Below are 17,547 nucleotides of genomic sequence, written 5' to 3'. Positions count from 1 at the left end.
GTGTTTAGATAGTTAAAATAAGGAATCACTTTAATGTGAAAGAGTAAGCTTCATATCGTAATGTGGTTCTTTGTTCTGAATACATTTGGATTTTGTATATTTTTTCTTTCTTTCTATATTTATATGTATATATTTTATGTTAAATTATGTTTAGGCGAAAGTTAATGAACATGGTGGATGGAAGAACGATTTGTGCAATAATGAAATATTGTCACTAGTACAATATACGGTAGGAAGCTCAATCAAACTTGAATGCCCTTAAAGACAATGCAAGCTGCACAATTCTTAAAATTTAAATCTAAGAACTAACAAAAACTAAACCCCATAAAAACCAACTTATCTACCCAGTAAATTATACTTCTATAAAGTTCAACCTGCAAAGACAGAGTGGAAATAAATTTGGTTTTAGTGTCTCTTTACAACGAACAATTCTCTATATTATATTTTAAAGTTTTAGTATTATCCATTTTAAACATCCGAAAGGTTAACGCGCGAAGAGGAGAGGAAATGATTTTGGGGGCACAGTGCGTTGCAATTTCCCCACATTATTTCTAATTTTTATAGTCTTATCCACTTTAAAAATTCCAATACCCACCAACGGAGGAAGTTCCAGCGGAGCTTGACTATCGTGGTGAAGATGGGCATGCTTGGTCTGGTGTCATCAACACCAATTCCCATTACTCACAAGCTGTGCTCTCCTGTCCAACCACTCAGAAGTCTGTTCTAAAATTTATACTTTATAAAACACCGTGGTTAATATATTTAAGAAGAACTCAGATTGCAAAAGTATTCACTTATCAACAATTTATATATTTCGTACATTTTTCTTTCGGTATTCAAAAGGAATCTAAACTGATAGTATCCATCTAAAATGACATGATCAGGTAATTTCAAGAATTTCAAACATGGGAAAAAGCAAGTCACGTGCTGTTTCGAAACCCAGAACAAGTATGTTAATGAATTCAGACTAATATTTATTCTGGTGTCATTCATTCGTGCAGAACTTATTGTTGAAATTTTGTTTTCAATCTTTTTATTTTCTCCAAATTGGTCGAGAATTGTTGGTTGTTTTAAATACTTATTAAACTGTTGTGCAATATATTGTCATTTCTGTGTAGTCTGTCCTCCCATGAATTGTTAAGAAATGGAAGAAGGCAGGCCATATGCCAGATTGCTGCTTTGTTCTCAGCGATTTCTTCTACTGTCTCAGCGGCAACGGCAGCAGAAACTGGTTTTTCAGCTACCCTTATATTATTTTATTGTCGTCAGCCTCTCTTGTCAGATAATGGGATGGTGTTTATAATATAGCCAATATGGTGTTGGACTAAATGCATTTTGTTATTGTTATTTATAATATAGCCAATATGGTGTAGGACTTGAATGCATTTTGTTATTGAAGATAATATATCTCGTTTCGACAAATCTAGGATCAAGGGTGCTTAGCTCATAAAAAAGACCGCGTTACCTGTCAAGCTCCATTAGTTCTTTTGTTGGTATAGTCATTTAAGTTTGATTTTTTTTTTTGTAAATCCTGTCAAAATCACATAAGGGAACCATTAGGTGGTGCAGTCAATTACAATCATTTATCGATGGAATCTGTTTTCCTCCAGTGTCGAGGTTTATGCTAAGATTGACTTCTTTGTTGCAGAGCTTCAAGAAGACTACGAGTTGTATAAGGACGAGGCATACAAATTTTCACTAGTGGTTCCCCGAGGTGAGTGTTTCTTCTGTTTTTGTCTTTCTAGGTACCCAATTTCCATTAATATGTATATGGAAAAACAAAAAAATATACACAAATATCAGCAAGTAGTTCAAGGGCTTAGGAGATTTCAGAATTCAGATAGCTTTAACCTCCTAGTATGCAAGACACATAAGAGATGTTACCCACCATTTGTTGGGTACTGCTATTCTCCCATTCGGCCTGTAGTTTTGTGAAGGATAATGGTCCTTGACTCCTTGTAGCTGAAGTAAAAGGCTACAGGATTTTGTGTGAAGCTCCGAGGGTATGCAGTCTTGAGGAAGGTAGGAGATTTAACCCCATACCTTGTACAGGATATTAGTGCTATGGAAGCGTATGTTGGATGAGTGAGTTGAAGATGATGGTAACCAGGATGATCCTATTACAGGCAGAAATAGAAACTTGAGATTAGATGACGAAGTAATAGTATTGTTCCACTCACATTGGAATGAGGTTGAATAAGTGTTAGTTTATGTAGCTCGACAAGTGTTCTAGTCTCAGGAGGTGTCAATGAGACTAAGGGCACAAGTGGAATAATTCTCTCCAAGCCCAGTTTATTTTATAAAGGGAAAATGTCTTAATTAGATTGTTAGCCAGATTTTAATTATTTTCCTAAGTCTAACTTAGGGAAAATGGTTAATTAATCAATATTAATTGAGACAAGTCGATTTCTCTCTAGTGACTTATAGAAAAGTAACTTGATGGAGTTAGGTGATCTTAGCCATTGATTGGAATTAAATCGTGGCCGTTGATTGCTCAATGAGAGATTATAAGAAAAAGTCAATGGGCATCTTGGAGACACAATTCAATTGAGTAAGGACACAGTGATGTTGTGGGACACTAGCGGAGGGTTTTAAAAGTGATTGAGGGTGAAATTGTTGGAGAAATTTCTTCACAATGATCTCCAGTTTCTCAGCAACAGAGGGAGGTTGAATTATTTTGCAGAGGGCCGAATTTCTTCAGTGATGCGAATTACCAGAAGAAGGCGATTTGCTAGAGAGGACGAATTTGCCGGGGATGTCAGTGTGTAGGAGGAAAGCCGAGTTTGCCAGTGAAGATTGATTTTCTAGTCGAGGCCGAAATAATTTTCCAGGAGGTGTGAGTTGCCAATTGTTAAAATTGGCAACTAGGGCCAAACTCCATGTGGGTCATCTTATTAATGACATCTGATATTTTTCATGGATCCCTCTCATCGAGAGGTGTAGGATTGATCTAAAGATCATCCGATTCCGATAAGTATTCATGTAGATATGAATTTATTTGTGTTATGGGACAATTCGTCAAGGTCGGCCAACAATCAAATCAACCCCACTTGTGCTCAACGTTTTAGTATAAATAAAGGAGGACTTCAAGTCATTTAAACACTCATCTTCTTGGTGATCTCTTCCTCTCCACTTGTCTTTGGGTTTTGGTGGGAGGAGAAACCCAAAGAGGATACGTTGCACTAGAGGATGCCCTATCCTATACGCTGTCATGAAGGAGGCCTCTACGCTGCCCTAATGAAGATCAATCTTCAGTCTTGGAGGAGATCTGGCCGCAGATCTAAGAAGCCCTAGCTGCAGCCAATAGGAGTTCTAATGCACAGCAAAGGGAGCCCTAATCCGCAGCAAAGGGAAGGCTCTAATCCACAGTCAAAGGGAGCTCCAATACGCAGCCCTATCCGCAGATCTAAGGAGCCCTATATGCAGCCAAGTGGAGGCCCTAATCCACGGATCTAAGGAGCCCTATACGCTGCCAAGTGGAGGCCCTAATCCGCAGCAAAGAGGGAGCCCTATATGCAGCCAAGTGGAGGCCCTAATCTGCAGTTAGGAAAGGTCCTAATACGCTGTCCAAAAGAAAATCATATGCAGTCCAGAAGGAGCCTTAATATGCTGTTAACATAGGCCCTAATACGTTGCTTGAAATAGCCCTTATCGGCAGTCCTAAGGGAGCACTCATTCACTGTCAATAAAGTCCTAATTCAGCAGCAAACACAACAATGTTTGTTGTAGGTGACTGTGTGTTAAAGGAAGCTGATGTAGACATTAAGCCACAAGTTATACAGTGAAGGAAAGTGTTGAAGTCTGCTCCTTTGTGTTGCTGCATTAATTTACTTCAGAGTTGCTATGTGCTAGGCCATAGGCCATAACATCATAGCAAGGGTTTCTTAATGACTGCGTGGAGGGTTGTTAAATGCTACAGCTAGGCCTAGTTTGAAGAAAGAAGGACGCAGGTTTGTGTGGGCAGTTTTATGGTAAGGGAAAAAGCTGATTTGGTTAGCTGTAGGTGACAGCTAGTGCAACGACATAATGATATGGTGTAGCAGCATGATGATTTAGATGCAGCAGTTGGATGTAGCATGGAGTGAGAAGCAGCAGGATGATGAGGTATTGCAGCATGCAGTTGGATGCAGCTTAGTGCAATGAAGAGCTCAGCATGGTGCAGCATGAGGAGATGCAGTACTGTGATGGGTACAGTCATGATTAGCAAAGCATGATGAAATTCAGCATAGTGCTAATGAGTGCAGCATGGTACAGCATGGTGAAGTGCAACATGATGACGAGATGCAACACTATGATAGTTGAAGGAGTCACCTTGGAGAATCAGTTGAAGCAACATGTCTTCAACTGATCTCATGTATCATCATCCTAGGAGATGATCTATGCTCTAATCTAGATAAGTCAAAGTGATGACTTCTGTTGTAAATGTACTATCTCTCTCTCTCCGCTGAACTATTGAAGAACATATAAGAAGAATTGATCAAGGGTTTCCCCACATTGGGGTTTATCCCTGGCTAGCGCCACATCTTGTGTCCTCTTGTCTTGGCTTGTCTTTTGCGATTTTTCTGTTCTATCTGCAGTTTACTTTAATGCTGATGTGATTGCTAATATGGAAAAGTTATTGAGCTAACTATGAAAATTGAAATAAATTGCTCTAAGCATAGAACATACCCAAATTAACATGGTATCAGAGCTGAGGTGAAGACGATGCCCAAGCAAGAGTGAAAGAGCAATCATGGAAGACAGTTGGGAAAGGACAACAGGATCAATGGATTCCTCATCCCTCTTCAAATTCACCAAGGGTGAAATCGAAGTAGAGAATATTATCAGAATGGCGCAGCAGAAGCTTCTGATAGCCTACCTAAAGATCACTTCAATGAGAAGTCTGGATCTAAGAGTGGAAGGAAAGGCAGATGCCTTGGTTATAATAAGTTCGGCCATTATGCGAAGGAGTGTCCGAATCGCAGGGACACATCACTTGATGATGATGACAATCATTCCAGGGACATCTTCAATGATCAGAGGAATGACAGTGCAGGTCATCAAGGTAATGGCTAACTCTTCAAGAAAGCAAGGAACCCCAGGTATGAAGAATCAAATGTTGTTTTTGATAAGATAAAGAAGTGCTATCTTGTATTGGCCCTCTCTTTCAGATTCTTTGGGAATCTGGCTTATTGATTGTAGTGCTTCAAGGCACTCCATCGGATAGAAGGGTGCTCTCTCTAATTTGGTAGAGATGGAAACGATCATGGGATTATACTTGGAGCCAATGCTACTTATTCCGAAAAGGGTGTAGGGAATGTTACCCCTCAATTGAATGAGAGTAACTCGATTCACTTACAGAATCTCTTTTATGTACCTGATCGCAAGAAGAACCTGGTGTCCATTTTGGCAATGGAAGTCAAAGGTTTCAAGGTGGAATTCATCAATGGAAAGGTACGTGTTTAAAATAAAATTTTCTAAGATGATTTTGAGTTCAGGGTTGGCACTTTGTATCAAGTTACAGGATGGTCCATTGGGGATCATATCAGTTGACGCATCTGATCTATAGCATCGGAGGTCTACTTATGGGGCCCTACCTGATGTGAGTCAGATGGTGACTTAGATGCCTGAATTCAAGAAGAGCATGAAGGTACATGTCTGAGATGTACCAAAGGAAAATCTTACAAGGGGACCATTCGCCTCATGTAGCAGGTCCATAGGATTTTGAGATTCATGATCGGGAATCTCATGTATACAAGTGGAAGAAAGCCCTTTATGACTTGAAGCAAAACACCTTGGGCATAGTATGAGAGGATTGATAGTTGTCTGATGAAGCTGAGATTCACTAGGAGTGAAACCGATCCAAATCATTGCTCGAAGGTTGTGGATGATAGACCTCTCATAACGACACCTTCTGAGGACGACCTATTTCTGACATGTGCAGACCCTCTCATTTGTAGAAGTAAGAGGGAGTTAGATTCCGAATGTGGAATGGCAAACTGCAAGCCGGTGACTACCTCGAGGATCTTAACTTTCAGAGGTTATATGGTGATGATGCTGGACCAGATTTGGGAAATCCCTTTGAGTTTCATAAACTCATTTGCATTGATGTTTTTGGTGAACTTCCGTCTAGATATATGTTTTGCAGTTAGCATGGTGAGCTCATATTTGGTTGAGACTCATTGGATTGGTGCCAAGTATCTTCTGAGATATCTTCGGGGCACAATCTCTCATGGATTGAGATACATTGCCGGAAATATGAAACTGCGTGATTATTCGAATGCTGACTGGGCAGGTAGTGTGGAGGATTGCTAGAGCACTTCTCAATGTTGGTTTTCTCTGGATTCTACTTTGATATCATGGATGAGCATGAAGGAGAAGTCGGTTGCTATAAGCACTGCCGAGACTGAATACATAGCTACAATTATGATCTCGTGTGAAGCTGCCTAGTTGTGGAAGCTCATCAGTGAGCTGTTTGTACACATGATGAATAACACTGTGATTCTTTGTGACAACCAGGGGGATTCGATTATTGAGGAATCCCGTATTCGATGATTGCTCCAGTAGATAGACATCAGATACTACCTTATCTGGGATATGGTAAGTCGATGAGCGAGGAGGCTCCATCACATTGAGACTAATGTACAGGTCGCAAACACTTTGTCAAAGCCCCGGGGAAAGATCAAATCTGTGATTTTCCCGAACGACTTGGAGTTGTTGAGAGACCTTTGTAAAAGGGTCTTGCATGTTGCATGTAATGAGCTTTGGGAGCTCTGGGGGGCTTGGGGTACTTACTGGAGCGACATACAATCACAGGGCGACTCACCCTCCCCTGGTGGTGCGTTATGTACAAGGTGACACGTTCAACCTTTCCCTGTGATACCTTGTGGCGACTATGGAACAAGATGATTAGTTTTCCTGTGGGCCGGATGATTAGCTCTCCCGTAGCAACTGTGGAACAGGATGATTAGTTCATGATTAGTTCTATGGCAACTATGGAATTGATTAGTTCTTCTGTGGGCCGGGATGATTAGTTTTCCTGTGGCGACTGTGGGACAGGATGATTCGTTCTCCTGTGGATAGGATGATTAGTTCTCCTGTCGAGGCATCCTGCCCATGCAGTCTAGGACTCATGGGAAGTACCTCTCATTTGATCAATGAGCAGGGAAATGGGGTTAGGGACCATAGTAGTACTATCGATGGACGCATCATTGTATCCACCGTACTCCCTATGCTAGGATGACCTCCATTGATCTGGGATCAATGTAATTGATCTGGGATCAATGTAACTGATCTGGTATCAGTATGAGTGATTTGAGACACTCTCTTGTGATATTGATCTGGGATCAATAAAACTAATTTCGGGTCAGTAAGATGAAACTGACTTTGGTTCAGTAGAGAATGGTATGAGACATTATCGATCAATTCTTCTTCTGCATGGTTCAACAGAGCAGAGCAGAACTGGGCAGAGCTCAGCAGAGCAGAGCAGTGCAGGGCACTGATGGCAGAGATAGTACAGTAGGACATATGGATCAGCGGATGGAGTTCTCCCTAGTTGAGAGGGAGTGTTAAAATTGGCAACTAGGGCCAAACTCCATGTGGGTCATCTTATTAATGGCAGCTGATATTTTTCTTGGATCCCTCTCATCGAGAGGTGTAGGATTGATCTAAAGATCATCCGATTCCGATAAGTATTCATGGAGATATGAATTTATTTGTGTTATGGGATAGTTCGTCAAGGTCGGTCAGCAACCAAATGAACCCCACTTGTGCTCAACGTTTTAGTATAAATAAAGGAGGACTTCAAGTCATTTAGACACTCATCTTCTTGGTGATCTCTTCCTCTCCACTTGTCTTTGGGTTTTGGTGGGAGGAGAGACCTAAAGAGGATACGTTGCCCTAGAGGATGCCCTATCCTATATGCTGTCATGAAGGAGACCTCTACGCTGCCCTAATGAAGATCAAGCTTCAGTCTTGGAGGAGATCTGGCCGCAGATCTAAGAAGCCCTAGCTACAGTCAATAGGAGTTCTAATGCACAACAAAGGGAGCCCTAATCCACAACAAAGGGAAGGCTCTAATCCACAGTTAAAGGGAGCTCCAATACGCAACCCTATTCCGCAGATCTAAGGAGCCCTATATGCAGCCAAGTGGATGCCCTAATTGACAGATCTAAGGAGCCCTATACGCAACCAAGTGGAGGCCCTAATCTGCAGCAAAGAGGGAGTCCTATATGCAGCCAAGTGGAGGCCCTAATCTGTAGTTAGGAAAGGTCCTAATATGGTGTCCAAAAGAAAATCATACGCAGTCCAGAAGGAGCCTTAATACGCTGTTAACATAGGCCCTAATACGCTGCTTGAAATAACCCTTATCCGCAGTCCTAAGGGAGCACTCATTCACTATCAATAAATTCCTAATTTAGCAACAAACGCAACAATGTTTGCTGTAGGTGACTGTGTGTTAAAGGAAGCTGATATAGACATTAAGCCACAGTTATACAGTGAAAGAAAGTGTTGAAGTCTGCTCCTTTGTGTTGCTGCGTTAATTTACTTCAGAGTTGCTTTGTGCTAGGCCATAGGCCATAACATCATAGCAAGGGTTTCTTAATGACTGCGTGGAGGGTTGTTAAATGCTATAGCTAGGCCTAGTTTGAAGAAAGGACGCAGATCTGTGTGGGTAGTTTTAAGGTAAGGGAAAAAGCTGATTTGGTTGGCTGTAGGTGACAGCTAGTGCAGAAACATGATGATATGGTGCAGCAACATGATGTGTGCAGCATGATGATCTAGATGCAACAGTTGGATGCAACATGGAATGAGAAGCAACAAGATGATGAGGTATTGTAGCATGCATTTGGATGCAGCTTAGTGCAATGAAGAGCTCAGCATGGTGCAACATGAGGAGATGCAGTACTATGATGGGTACAGTCATGATTAGCGAAGCATGATGAAACGCAACATAGTGATGATGAGTGCAACATGGTACAACACGGTGAAGTGCAGCATGATGACGAGATGCAACACTATGATAGGTGAAGGAGTCACCTTGGAGAATCAGTTGAAGCAGCATGTCTTCAACTGATCTCATGTATCATCATCCTAGGAGATGATTTATGCTTTGATCTAGATAAGTCAAAGTGATGACTTCTGTTGTAAATGTACTATCTTTCTCTCTCTGCTGAACTATTGAAGAACATATAAGAAGAATTGATCAAGGGTTTCCCCACATTGGGGTTTGTCCTTGGCTAGCACCACATCTTGTGTCCTCTTGTCTTGGCTTGTCTTTTGCGATTTTTCTGTTCTATTTGCAGTGTACTTTAATGCTGATGTGATTGCTAATCTGGAAAACGTATTTAGCTAGCTATGAAAATTGAAATAAATTGCTCTAAGCATAGAACATACCCAAATTAACACCAATGGAGGCTGAGTTTTCTCCAGGCTGCACGTGTGGGCCGAGTTGAGGCTGTACATGAGGGCCAAATTAATTCCAAGAGGCCGAATTGCTTCCAAGTTCTAGGAGGTCGAATTAGCTTGCAGAAGTGAAGGACATAATTTGGCGGTGCTTTGCCAGTTTACGACAAGCAGTTTATGTAATTTTCAATTACAAATGTGTTGAAGGATAATAAAACCTTTATTTGCAGAATTGGTTTTCTTGGGGTTTTTCCAGGGAAAATTTGTTCAAAAATCTTGGTGTTTAGTTTATTTGTGTTGTTTTCTCAGTTCTTGCGGTTTATTAATTGGTGAAATTTGCAATTGTGTTTTTATTTAGTATTTGCAGTTAATTAATTTACTGGGTCACATAATCTGCTAAAAGATAGGTGAATAATTACCAGATTAACCATAATAGAATTTTTACAATAAGTTGTTAGATAAGTTAAAACTTTCAGCTTCATGGGATGGGACAAAGGATCTTAATTGGACACTAGGATTAATAGTGGAGTAATATGTTGATTTTTGCGTAGCAACGGATGTGCTCTAGCTCCAAAATTTCGTGGAGGGGCTAGAACACATGAGATCTCCAAGACCTCGAAATCGTTTGGTGAAATTCCACCCAAATTGTATTTTATTAAAATAATTAACATTTTTAATGGGGTTCCTAAGTTTAAACTTAGGATAAGTAAAATATTAATGGGTCTTAATGAAAATATGGGTGAGAAGCTTCTAAGAGACGAGGATCAAATCTAATTTAATCTTAGCTGTTGATTAGAGATTAGATCATGGCCGTTGATCCAAAAATATAAATGGAGGCTTGGGGTCAGTTGGAGAAGACACACAGGGAGAGCAGCACTTGAGCTACATCAAAATTCTCGGGCGTGGTTTGCTGAGAATTTTTGAGTAAGCTTCTAGTGCAGAGAGGGGCAGTTTGGTAGTGGGACTTTCGTTCAAGGCCGAGAATACATAGCAAAGAGGCAGTGTAGCACCAGGGAGAGACAACACAACTCCAGGAGGGTGACGCAGAGGCTGGAGGACTGACACGGTCACATAGAGGCAGCGCTGGGGTTTCTGTGAGGCAGATTGGGCATCAATTCAGCAAATTGATTTCTGAACCAAGAAGGCTCATCGGGAAGGTGACGCAGTTCCTAGAGGAAGTGACGCAGTCCTAGCGCAGAGCTGGGAGTAGCCATCGCTGCACAACACTGGGGACAACACAGTCACCTGTGGGGTTTGTTCATCCAGTTGCTGGACCCGCCAAAATATTTGTCTCCGGATAGAGGTATTTCTGTCAGGTTTATTCTTTGTTGGGTGAGCCGGATTTGGAACCCTAGTTGTATTCAAAAATCTGCATAATAATAAAACCCTCATATCTGCTGCATTGGTTTTCCCGCAATTGGGTTTTTCCGGGGATGTTTAGTCCAAAAATAAGTGTGAACTTTGTGTGGTTGTGTCATTTATTTTTTAGTAGTTGATCTGTATATTGGTGTAGGCTACAGTGTATTTGCATTAATATTTTCTGAATACTTCTGAAAATAACTTGTTAAATGAAGAACACAAGTAGGTAATGCAAATCAGTTTACTGTAGTAGGATTTCTGGTGTATTAGATTCAAAAATTTTCACATGGTATTAGAGCGATTGCAGATCAAGGAAGATTGAAGCCATCGACAAAAGAACAAAAAAAAATCTCTGTGTGAAGGCAACGGTCCCAAGAGACAACATAGTTTCTGGCCGAGAGAGTAGAGGGGGGGTGACACAGTCACCAAGGGAGGCTCACGCAGAGCTTGCATCAGCCTGATTGGGTGACGCTGTTGCTGTAGAGGGCAATGTAGTGATTAATGGGCCAGTGCAAAGACTGTCGAGTCTCGTTTTTCTGGTTACTGGGGCTAGAGGTGCATCGCAGACTTCATCTGGAGTTGTTGGTGGGGTGCTGATTCTGTTGGTGCAGAACAATACCTAGTGGGGCAGAAGCAAAGTAGAGGGAATCAGTTCCTTATAAGATTTCTTGCCAATAAATCTAGATCCAGTGTTGAGCTGCAACAAAGAGAGATCAGAGGGGTGGTTCGACAGTGGCTGCCAGAAGGATTTCCATGAAGGAAATCGAAATTCAAATGGAGCTTGTTCTTTAGAGGATTTCTAGCACCAAAGAAATCCAGATCCAAGTTTTGCTGGGGCAACAACGAAAGAGGGAGAAGAGAACTAGTTCGACATTCATTTGAGCAGAGATGGTAGATAATGGACTGAGGGATCCATAGAGGTTGGATGGAGCATCCAACTTCGTCATCTCAAAGGCCAGGATCCTAGCAGCCTTGGATAAAAATCGCATCAAGGATTATGTCTTGAAGACAGTTGCTGTTCTGGTTGATGCTGATCCTCTCAAGAAGTACGAGGAGGCTCAGGCAAAAGCAAAGTGCATGATCTTGGACAGGGTCAAGGATCATGTGATCCCACATACTGTTGAGAAAGACACAACAAGGGAAATGTGGGAGGCCTTGACCACTTTGTATGAGGGAACTTCTGTTCAGTGGAAGATGTTGCTTGAGAGTCAGCTGAGACAGTTTCAGATGCAGAAGGGAGAAGAAATCAATCCCTTCCTTCTCGGGTTGCAAGGGATCTGTGACCAACTAACTTCCGTAGGGGCTACACCAGATCCTGAATTTATGGTCAGGACTGCCCTGAATGCAGTCACTAAAGACTGGGAAACCTTTTTCCAAAGCATCTTGGGCAGGGCTTCTCTTCCCAGTTGGGAGGAGATGTGGGCAACTCTTCGACAGGAAGAGATCAGACGATTGACCAAGGCGGGAAGCAACAGCAAAGGGATCAGAGTCAAGAAGGAGGAAGAGGAGGATGCAGCTCTCACATCAGCGGGACAACAAGGGAAACAAAAGAGAAAGAAAAAGGACATATCCAAAGTCAGATGCTTCAGATGTGGAGAAATGGGTCATTTCGCCACACAGTGCCCTCGGAAGAAGGGCAAAGAAGACAAATCTGACTCAAAGGCTGCTCCAGCACAAGCTGACAAAGAGGACGATGAGGATTGCGCCATGAGTGCTCATGCACCTCTAGAGAAGAGGTGGGGCGATATTGAGCTGTAGTCGGGAGGACTACAGAAAGGGGCAGGATCCTTGAGTTGCACAAACTCTTGGATCAAATACGGCTACGGGAGCCCTTAATGATAGTAGCAGAATGACGGGAGTCATTTGGTGCGAGGGATGATGTAGCGACAGTGGCAAAGCTAGAGTGCCAAAGTCTGAAGCAGCGTAGTAGAGTGTTGGAGCAGTGCGGGAGGCGCAAAGCATATACAACAACAACAACGCATTAGCATCAGAGGGTCAACACAAATTAGCAGCAGAGGTAGCTTCAGCGTCCAGGGACATCCAGACTAACCAGCATGTCAGCTTTTGGGTGGTTTTTCAGTTGCTTACTTCTTAGCAACTGAGTTGTAATGCAACAGTTAGCAGTGGTAGTGCTATGGGCAACATGATGCAACTTATTGAGAGGGAGCTACCGTACAAATGCAGCAGTATCATGGGCAACAATACAGATTGCAGCAGTGTAGTGGATGAAGGGCAGTAGGCCAAGCATCAACAGCACAGAGGACTGATGTCGTGGATCAGTGTGATACTTTTGCTAGGAAGTATTGCTAGAGCACATTCCTCTCTAGGAGGGAGTGTTGAGTTTTGGTTAGCATCGGATGTGATCTAGCTTCGAAATTTTGTGGAGGGGCTATAACACATGAGATCCCAAGACCCAAAAATCGTTTGGTGAAATTCCACCCGGATTATATTTTATTAGAATAATTAATAATTTTAATGGGGTTCCTAAGTCTAAACTTAGGAAAATTAAAATATTAATGAGTATTAATGAAAATATGGGTGAGAAGCTTCTAACAGATGAGGATCAAGTCTAATTTAATCTTAACTGTTGATTAGAGATTAGATTATGACCGTTGATTTCTCAACCGGAAAAGTATAAATGGAGGCTTGGGGTCAGTTGGAGAAGACACACAAGGAGAGCAACACTTGAGCTAGATCAAAATTCTAGGGCATGGTTTGCTAAGAATTTCAGAGTAAGCTTCTAGTGCAGAGAGGGGCAGTTCAGCAGCGGGACTTTCGTCCAAGGCCGAGAATACATAGCAGAGAGGCAGTGCAGCACCAGGGAGAGACAGCGTAGCTCTAGGAGGGTGACGCAGAGGCTGGAGGGCTGACGCAGTCACATAGAGGCAGCGCTGGGGTTTTTGTGAGGTAGATCAGGCATCAATTCAGCAGATCGATTTCTGAGCCAGGAAGGCTCATCGAGAGGGTGACACAGCTCCTAGAGGAGGTGACGCAGTCCCAACGCAGAGTTGGGAGCAGCTATCGCTGCACAGCACTGGGGACAACGTAGTCACCTGTGGGGTTTGTTCATCTAGTTGCTGGATTTGCCAAAATATCTGTCTTCGGATAGAGGTACTTCTGCCGGGTTTATTCTCTATTGGGCGAGCTAGATTTGGCACCCTAGTTGTATTCAGAAATTTGCATAATAATAAAACCATCATATCTGCTGCACTGGTTTTCCAGCATTGGGTTTTTCCGGGGATGTTTAGTCCAAAAATAAGTGTGTCCTTTGTGTGGTTGTCTCATCTATTTTTTAGTACTTGATCAGTATATTGGTGTAGGTTGCAGTGTATTTGAATTAATATTTTCTGAATACTTCTAAAAATAACTTGTTAAATGAAGAACACAAGTAGGTAATGCAAATCAGTTTACTGCAGTAGGATTTTTGGTTTATTAGCTTAATAATTTTTCACATAATAAAGCTGTTAAGCATAACCAGTGAGCCATTAATTTTTCTATTTCCCGGCTTATATTTAGACTTTAATTTATGTCAATGGGAAAGGTACAATAAATGATCAGCTTTACAACACTAGATAATTAGCGCTCCCATAAATCATGAGCCTTAGTAGGCCCACCTTCATGATACTTGCACACCACCCCAAGACATAAGAATGACCATAAAGGCAGGGATTTACTACCAACCTGGGGGATGTCAATAGTTCCATAAAACAAATCACCATGAAGGTGTTAGTTTTTGGTAGCTCGGATAGGTGTTCTAGTCTATATTGGTGTCTAAGAGGCTAAGGAACACAGGAGAATAGTTATCTTCAAGACCCAGAAAAAGTTTCTAAGGAAAATGCCTTAATTAGATTAAATAGCCAATTACTAAATATTTTCCTAAGTAAAACTTAGGAAAACTGGGTAGTTAAATAAGATTAATTGAGGCAAATCGATTTTGCTCTAGAGACTTTCGGAAAAGTCATCTGATGGATTCAAGATGACCTTAGCCATCGATTGTGATTAGAACACGGTTGTTGATTGCTCAATGAGAGATTATAAGAGCAAATCTATGGCGCTTTTGGAAAAACACACAAGGCGGTTCGAATTACCTAGTTGCAGTAAGAGCAAGGGTGCAGTTTGAGTAAGGAAGACATTGACAAAAGGGTTTTAGCAGAGAAGATTGGGGAGAAGATTTCTGGAGGAATTTTCTCAAAAGATTTCCATATTCTAGTGAGAGGAAGGAGGTCAAATTCATCAGCAAAAGAGAGGTCAAATTTAGCAATGCGAATAGCCAGTGTGTGTGATGGAGGGGCTCGATTTAGTTTCCAGTTGTCTGCTCATTTTCTTGGAGGGAGTGTGAGTTGGTCAAATGAGTTACTAGACGCTGATTTGCTTGCAGGATCATTTTTCCGGAGGCAGTGCGAGTTTGTAGGCAGCCGGTGTGAATTGTTGGGATAAGTGCGAATAACACAGAGAGGTCGTGACACTCTATAGGAGGAGGCTTTGTGATTTCCAGGTCGATTTGGTCAAGAGAAAAATATTTGTTGGAGCTTTGTTAGTGAGAGGCAAGCAAATTGTAATTCTCAATTTTTGCTGAAGATTAATAATAAAACCCTCACATGCTGAATTGGTTTTCCCCACACTAGGGTTTTTCTAGGGACTATTGCCCAAAAATTTGGGTGTTCACTATTTTGTGTGTGCATTATTTTCTCAATTCTTGTTATTATTTGTGAAAATTGTAGTAGTGATTTATTTTTTATTTGCCGTGATTAATTTCTGAAGACAAATAATTTGCACAATATAGAAGAATAAATTTTGGTAACTGCAATTAAGGGAATTTCACATGGTATCAGAGCAGATCTAAAGCACAGAGGGTTTGTAGGAGTAAATCAACGCAGGGCACAGGAAGAGAAAGCTGAGGGTTTATAACCCAATTTATATTCTTCAGATTTTGGGTTTCGCTATATTTCCAGTTTTTTTAGATATGGTAACAACATGTTTGAGAGATCAAGACATAATTGGATGGAGCCTCTAACTTTGGAGTTTGGAAAGCCAGAATGTCTATTATATTAGACAAGCATGGACTGAAGGAGTATGCAGAGAATGTTATAGATGTACTGTTAAAATTGGAAACTATGGCCAAACTCCATGTGGGTCTACTTATTCATGGCAGCGGATATTTTTCTTGGATTCCTCTCATTGAGAGGTGTAGGATTGATCTAAAGATCATCTGATTCCAATAAGTATTCATGGAGATATGAATTTATTTGTGTTATGGGACACTTCGTCAAGGTCAGCCAGCAACCAAATTGCCCCCATCTATCCTCAATGTTTTACTATAAAAGGAGGTGGCTTGCAAGTCATTTTTCACTCATCTCATGTGATCTTTTCCTCTCCACTCGTTTGGGTTTTGGTGGAAGGAAAAATCACTAAGAGTATACGTTGCCCTAATGGAAGCCTAAATCTTATACACTGTCATGGAATGGAAGCCTAAATCCTATACACTGCCATGGAATGGAAGCCTAATTCCTATATGTTGTTATGGAAGCCTAAATCCTATGTGCTGTCATGGAATGGAAGCCTAATTCCTATACGCTGTTATGGAAGCCTAAATCCTATACACTGTCATGGAATGGAAGCCTAATTCCTATACGCTATTATGGAAGCCTAAATCCTATATGTTGTCATGGAATGGAAGCCTAAGTCCTACACTTTGTTATGGAAGCCTAAATCTAATGCGCTGTTATGTGAGGATGTTATCTACAACAATCCTACATACAATCTCTCGGAGGAATGACTTCAGACGAGGACAGTATATGGATCTGCCTATATACCAGTGATATATATGTCTGCACTCTTTCATGGTTTGATGAAAGTAAAGTTTCGAAGACATTCTCTTCAGCATTGCTATGTGCTAGGCCGCAGGCCATAACACCATAGCTAGGGCTACCTTGGTGCTGCTATCTTAGTTTGAAGACAACATGATGATGAATGTTGCATCATGATGTAAAGGGGTGCAACATGATGTGATGGAGTGGTGCAACATAGTGCACAATGATGGGTACAACAGTATGATGGTGCAACATAGTGCACATTGATGGAATGAGTGCACAATGATGGGTACAACAGTATGATGGTGCAACATAGTGCACAGTGATGGAATGGTGCAGCACAGTGCACAATGATGGGTACAACAGTGTGAATGGTGCAACATAGTGCACAGTGATAGTGGTGCAGCGCAGTGATGCATAGTGCAGCATTATAAATAGTACAATATGATGATGAAGAGCAGCATGTTGGGTACAACATGATGAGGTACAGCTCAGTGATGGTGCAACATGGTGCAACACAGTGATGATGAACATGGTGATGGTGCAACATGGTGCAGCACAGTGATGATGGACATGGTGATGGTGCATCATGGTGCAACACTGTTAAGTTATGGTATGTTCTATGCTTAGAGCAATTTACTTCTTTTTATTATTATTATCCACAGATTAGCAATCACATGTACAGTAAGTAAAGTGCAGATAGAACATTAAACGATTGACAGAAAACAAGCCAAGACAAGAGACACAAGATGTGGTGGCTAGCCAGGGACAAACCCCAATATGGGGAAACCATTTGATCAAATCTTCCTTTATCTTCAATAATTCAGCAAAGAGAAATAGTACATAAATCTGATTTACATCAGCAGCAACAAACCCTAGATCAGCCCTAAACTAGGGCAGACAATATCTTGCAAACCGACCGTTGGATCGGCTTGATTCCTTCACCAAAAAATGCGGCCTTTTGAGGAGAGTCAGTTCCACCTATAGTGCAGTT

The 17,547-nt window shown here is 41.5% G+C and overlaps 1 protein-coding gene across 2 annotated transcripts in view; it reads left to right on the top strand.

The window, feature by feature from the left end:
• Positions 1-473: 473 nt before the first annotated feature.
• The window catches only part of LOC149154944 (psbP domain-containing protein 3, chloroplastic-like), a 290,689-nt gene continuing 273,615 nt past the window's right edge, over positions 474-17,547 (top strand). Inside the window, exons 1-4 of one of the 2 annotated variants that reach the window (XM_089441534.1) lie at positions 474-716; positions 885-948; positions 1,119-1,231; positions 1,649-1,714. In XM_089441534.1, coding sequence (XP_089297660.1) covers positions 638-716; positions 885-948; positions 1,119-1,231; positions 1,649-1,714 — 322 coding nt within the window. In that variant the 5' untranslated portion in view covers positions 474-637. The remainder of the gene's footprint in view (positions 717-884; positions 949-1,118; positions 1,232-1,648; positions 1,715-17,547) is intronic. The other variant, XM_089441533.1, reaches the window with a different exon arrangement.

Source organism: Pinus tabuliformis, chromosome 9, assembly GCF_031772625.1.
Source record: "Pinus tabuliformis cultivar Carrire ecotype Pingquan chromosome 9, CPIR1, whole genome shotgun sequence".
NCBI lineage: Eukaryota > Viridiplantae > Streptophyta > Pinopsida > Pinales > Pinaceae > Pinus > Pinus tabuliformis.
This window is presented reverse-complemented; position numbering and strand designations above follow the sequence as displayed.